The sequence below is a fragment of the Rhineura floridana genome, chromosome 11 (genome assembly GCF_030035675.1).
Source record: "Rhineura floridana isolate rRhiFlo1 chromosome 11, rRhiFlo1.hap2, whole genome shotgun sequence".
Lineage (NCBI taxonomy): Eukaryota > Metazoa > Chordata > Lepidosauria > Squamata > Rhineuridae > Rhineura > Rhineura floridana.
This window is the reverse complement of record NC_084490.1, coordinates 2,925,374-2,931,373: the sequence shown is the minus strand read 5'-3', so window position 1 is coordinate 2,931,373 and position 6,000 is coordinate 2,925,374. Positions and strand designations below refer to the sequence as shown.

General features: G+C 51.2%; 1 protein-coding gene across 1 annotated transcript in view; it reads left to right on the top strand.

Annotated features, from left to right (window-relative positions):
* Window positions 1-1,751: 1,751 nt before the first annotated feature.
* The window catches only part of SLC2A4 (solute carrier family 2 member 4), a 50,429-nt gene continuing 46,180 nt past the window's right edge, over window positions 1,752-6,000 (top strand). Inside the window, exon 1 of the mRNA XM_061591190.1 lies at window positions 1,752-2,192. Coding sequence (XP_061447174.1) covers window positions 2,157-2,192 — 36 coding nt within the window. The 5' untranslated portion in view covers window positions 1,752-2,156. The remainder of the gene's footprint in view (window positions 2,193-6,000) is intronic.

The following is a 6,000-nucleotide window of genomic DNA, read 5'->3' as shown; positions in this document are numbered from 1 at the left end:
GACATGCCCACAATAAAGAGAGGTTCACGTCCTAGAGAGCCAGTGTGGTGCAGTGGTTATGGTGCTGGACTACAACCAGGGTTCAAATCCCCACACAGCCATGAAGCTCACTGGGTGACCTTGGGCCAGTCACTGCCTCTCAGCCTCAGAGGAAGGCAGTGGTAAAACCACATCTCAATACTGCTGACCATGAAAACCCTATTCAAGATCAACCATTTCCATTTTTTCACAGAGGATGCCAGCGTGGTTGAAGGGCAGACAGCGCTCAGCTTAAAACCCATTCTCAGCCCAGGGGCAGAGACAGGGCCCCCTTACTATCCTGGCTGTCCGTCTCCGCTGTTCTAACAGACCCCTGAGCCCACTTTTCAAAAGGCCTTTGAATTCCCAGGGCCTTTGGGGGAAAGGGAGCCTTATGAGCTGCAAGTTATTTTGGGAGAAGCCCAGCCCTGCCAGCCAGAGGGTGTGACTCAAGTTAGCTTGGGGGGGGGTCCCAGCAGAGGGGTCTGAAGGGCACCAAGGCTTTCTCTAAATGCCACCCAAGGGGCAGCTGACACGAGACTTGGGCCGGGGAGGGGGGCTTTTCCTCTCCTTCCAGCTCAAGTTGCAGGCTGCCTCTGCCCCCCCCCCCCGTGCCATCCAAAAACCACCGCCTGGCCCTGTCTTTATGAGCAGCAGTCAAAATGCCACAAAGCCAAGTGGAGCAAGGCTGTCAAGCATGTTAAGCAAAATAGGGGGGGGAAATGTTGGGCATGAGATTGTTTAAGACCCCCCCAAAAAAAACCCTGCAGTTGAGAACACTATTAAGAAGAAGATGCAAGGAGAATATTAATATTCCTTAGTCACTTTCATCAGAAAGGTAAACACTCAGAGCGACTTACAAAAAACTCCAAACATTAAAAGCAAGAATCAAAACAACCTGAAGGGCTCAGCCAAGAGTCTGTGTTCAGCTATATTGTATTATATTAACAAAGATGGACGTTAATTTTAGGTGGACCATGAGATAAAAATTCAAGGAAGGAAGGGCAGGATATAAATTTAATAAGTAAATAAAAATAAATTAATTAAAGGGACTGAATAGTGTTACCTAGTGGTTGGAAGTCAACTAACCCTCCACCCTCTCGTGGGTATAGTGTAGCCTGGGACAACCTGGTGCCCTCCAGAAGCTTAGGCCTGCAACTCCGCTCGGACCCAGCCGCTCTCCCACAGCCCAGCCTCCCTCACAGGGTTGTTGTCAGGGATGAACTGAGCTGCGAGAGAAACGCCTCCCTTGGAGCTCCCTGGGGGAAAGGCGACGTATATAAATGTGAATCAAGGCAAATCCAGGCGTCCTGGCAGGGCTCAATCCCGTTCCTGAGCACGGGGGGGGGGGAGAGAAAAGGCACAGAAGAGGCAAAGTGCATTTGGGCGCCCCAGTTTCTTTGTCCCACATATTCGATTTCCGAGAGAAATAAAGAAAAAAACGAACTCTTCGCCTTGGGGGGAGCGCTTGACCCCTCCACGCCTTCCTTTGAGGCTGAAGCGCCCATTTGACGGAGGGGACAACTGAGGCGGGGAGGCTAGCGCTCGCCCCATGCCCAGCTCCTGGCCCCTCCCCCGAGAGCCGCCTCCCCCCCCCCGCTCCAGCCCCTCCGCGGGACCCAGGCGTCCGGCGACTCAGGGCCCTGCGACGCCCCCATCCCGCTGGGGAGGGAGCCCGCCGAGGCAGCAGAGCCAATGGGAGCTCGAGGGGCTCCCTCCCTCGAGGGGCGGGGCAGGCGGCCGGGGGAGGGCTCCGCTGCTAGTCCCCTGCCCAGCCCAGTCAGCCCGCGCCCGGGACCTGCCAGCCTGCCGGGCACCCCTGCCGACCCCACCGGCCTCGCTGCCCTGCCTCCTCAACTTTCCTTCCTTCCTTCCTTCCTTCCTTTCTTTCTTTCTTCCACCTGTTTCCCTCCTCCTCCTTGCCGCCCAGCCCGCAGGAGGCTCCTGCCTGCCGGGGTGTTGTTGTTTTTTTTGGCCATTATTATTTCCCCCGCCGCCGCCTTCCTCCTTGACCTCCATCCAACCTTGACTTGGGATCTAAACTTGTTTCCGCAAAGAGCCAGGGAGAGCCGGACCGCTCAGGGCCACCTTCCTAATCTCAGGCAGGATTTGAACTCGGCACAGCCCGGCCAGGGGAAATGCCAACCGGGTTCCAGCAGATACGGACAGAGGAGGTAATGGGGGCCGGGGCTGGAGGCGAGAAAGGAGGCCTGGAGGGGGCTGTGGGGGTGCTGGGGCCGAAGGGTCAGTGGGGCCAACGGAATTCGGAGGATATGATCAGGGGTCGCTTTTTCTGCGACTGCTGACTCAGAATATCCCGTTGTTCACACCCCCAAGCTGTTACTTGAAATGAAGGGGGGGTGTAGTCCTGCAGGGTCTCGGGGGTCTTAGACCCTTTATTTTGTTGGGAGCAGGGTCCCAATATCTCCTGCATCCTACGAGCCAATCAGCATGAAAGGGGGATGTGTTAGCCCCTGACAAGAGTCTTCTAAGGTGCACCCTTGTCCTTTCCTGCTGATTGGAGCCATCAGAGTAAAAGGAGGTGAGTCAAACACTGAGAAGACTCTTCTCTGTGCTAACACTCTCCTCTTTCATGCTGATTGGCTCCTAGGCATGAACAAGGATCTCATTCTCAACCCCACAGCAAAAACCAAAATAAAAAAATGGGGAGAGGGCATGGCTTTGAATAACATGTAGGGACCCTGCGCTTCTCAATTTGTGACTACGCTACCGAAATGAAGGCTTAATGTTGGATCATGCAAGCCCCTATTTATACTCTCTGGCTCAGTCAGTCCCTGCTCTTGTGTAAGGTTGGGGTGAGGGCCACGTGACCTGGGGACATGCATGTCTGCACCGCTGGGCTCACGCGGGGACTGTCATGATGGCTTTGCATTCTGGCTCTGCTGTGGATCCATTTCTGCTACTGGCAAATCTGTTGGGAAAACGGCAACACACAAGCCACGTAGAGCATGCATGTACAGTGCAATCCTCTGCATGTTTACTCAGAGACAAGTCCTCTTGTATTCAGCCGGGCATGTTCCCAAGTAACCATGCATAGGATTGCAGCCACCAGCTGCTTCCAGACAGGTGTTGATTGTGGGATGGGTGGTTATCATGCATGCAGGGTTTTTTGCAGTGTCCACACCACATCATTGTAATCAAAAGTGATGAGGCTGCAAAAAAGGCAAATGCTATATTAGGCTGCATTAACAGAAGTATAGTTTCCCAATCGTGTGAAGTACTAGTTCCCCTCTATTCAGCGCTGGTTAGGCCTCATCTTGAATACTGTGTCCAGTTCTGGTCTCTGCACTTCAAGAAGGATGCAGACAAACTGGTTCAGAGAAGGGCAACAAGGACGATCAGGGGACTGGAAACAAAGCCCTATGAGGAGAGACTGAAAGAACTGGGCATGTTTCGCCTGGAGAAGAGAAGATTGAGGGGAGATAAGATAGCACTCTTCAAGTACATGAAAGGTTGTCACATAGAAGAGGGCTGGGATCTCTTCTCAATCATCTCAGAGTGCAGGACACGGAATGATGAGCTCAAGTTGCAGGAAGCCAGATTTCGACTGGACATCAGGAAAAACTTCCCAACTGTGAGAGCCATACGACAATGGAACCAATGACCTAGAGAGGTAGTGGGCTCTCCGACACTGGAGGCATTCAAGAGGCAGCTGGACAGCCATCTGTCGGGAATGCTTGGATTTGGATTCCTGCATTGAGCAGGGGGTTGGACTTGATGGCCTTATAGGCCCCTTCCAACTCTACTATTCTATGATTCTATGAAAATGTCAGTTTGTATTTCCCCCCCATTTAATCCGGATTTACCTTTTCTGGGACTGAGAAGTTAAAAAGAACCTGTTGGCAACAACCTGTTGGTGATATCTCACTGTCCCACTGACAGTATTGATCTCAGTATTAAACCGACATCTGGAATCCTCTGGAGTGTGGCTTGTGTCAAAACAGAAACAGTCATGGAGAACGTACCACTATATCTCCTTCATCTGCCACGTGTCTTCTTCCCTGCTTTCATCTGCCCAACAGCCCTGTGAGGTGGGTCTCTAAGATGGGAAGAGACTCGGGGATATTTTTCAACCAGAGCAGAAGAGAGGTCAGCCCTGATTTTCATTTTATTGGCAGAGGCCCTTTTCTTCTGTATAATTCCCCCTTCCCCCACGGGTTGTTGAGAATATTTGTTTGTTTGTTTATTATTACCCTTAGATCCCACCTTTACCCCAACGAGTTCAAGATGGTGTACATGGTACTTCTCCCTGTCCATTTTATCCTCACAACAACCCTGTGAGGTAGGTTAGGCTGAGACACTGTGACAGGCCCAAGGTCACCCAGCGAGCTTCATGGCTGAGTGGGGAGTTGAACCTGGTCTCCCAGGTCCTAGTCCAACATTTTAACCACTACACAACACTGGCTCTCCGAGCAGTGCTGGTTCTGGTAAAAAAAAAAAAAAAAGAGGTACCAGTATTCGTACCTTGATAAAAGTGAGTGCCAGCACAAAATGGTTGCCACAAGCAGCAATAAAACAGGTGTCCGTATTGGTGAGTTCTGTCACCAAAAAGCACTGCTTCTGAGCATCTACAAAGTGCCTTTCTAGCTCCTCCATTCTCTAGCGAATAACTGCACCCAGTCCATGCATAAAGGTGATACAGGTTAGGGCTCCTGGGTTAGATATTTTGTGAGCCTCAGGATGGGGGCAGAATCTGGGTCTCTTGCAAAGAATCTGATGTCTGGGAAAAGCATCTTTAATGTTTTCAAAATATAATGTTTCTAGTTCTTGTGGAAGTTCAGGAATCAAACCTGAAGTCACTAAACCATGCTTGCGAAAGACTTTGGGACTTGAGATGAAGTTTCTAACAATCAGTGAACAAATTTGATGCTGTTATGGGACATCTTATGCGTCTCTTGTTTGTGGTACCTCAGTTGTTGTGACCCATTGTAGCCTGGAAACAATACTCTCCCACCACCACCAAAAAAAAAAAGAATTAAAGAACTACATAACCTTGGCTTCTTGACCCCCTTTGTTTGGGGCATCTCAGAGCCTGGGTTGCAAGGATGTGTACCCAGTACAACTCCTTTCAAGATGATTCCGTGATTTCACTTTGTGTGCTAAGGGCCCGAGTGAGAATTGTGTCTGTTTCCCATCTCAGGTCAGATTGTTTGGTCATCAGGAGGGAACATCAGACTTATTCTCAGTCAGACCGTTAGCCTGCCTTGCCCAGGAGTGTTTCCGCCTGTCACTGTCTTTCCAGGAACTCAGGCAGGGAGAGACCCATTTCTCCTCACCTGCTATCTAGGATCCTTTCAACGCAGATGCTGAGGGTCAAACCTGGGACCTTCTGCATGCAAAGCTGGTGCTCTGCTACTGAGCTGCAGGCCCCTTCCCTGCAGAAGAACATCAGAAGAGCCTGCTGGGCCAGGCCGGAGGCCCATCTAGTCCAATATATCCTGTTCTCACATTGGCCAACCAAATGCCCCAAAAGGAACTCCGCAAGCAGGACTGGAGCGCAAGAGCACTCTCCCCCTCCTGGGATTCCCAGTAACTGGTCTTCAGAAGCATGTTGCCTTTGATCCTGGAGGTAGAACCATAGCCATTGTGGCTAGTGGCCATGGAGAGCCTTCTCCTCCATGAATTCATCTTTTAAAGCCATCCAAGCTGGTGGCCATCTTGTGGGAGTGAAATCCACAGCTGAACTATGTTTGGATTGTTTACACAAGTAATATAGGAACATCGGAAGGTGCCTTATACTGAGAGACCACTAGTCCATCTAGCTCACTTTTGTCTATGCTGCCTGGGACAGCACTCCAGGGTTTCATATGGGAAGCTGTCCCAGCCCTACCTAGAGATGCCATTGGGGACTGAACGTGGGGCCTTAGATGCTCTAACCACTGAGCTACAGCCCTTCCCCTGTGGATCTGTTTGCTCAGCAGTGCATCCGCTGTTTGCGTGAGGCTGGATTGTGGGATGTGG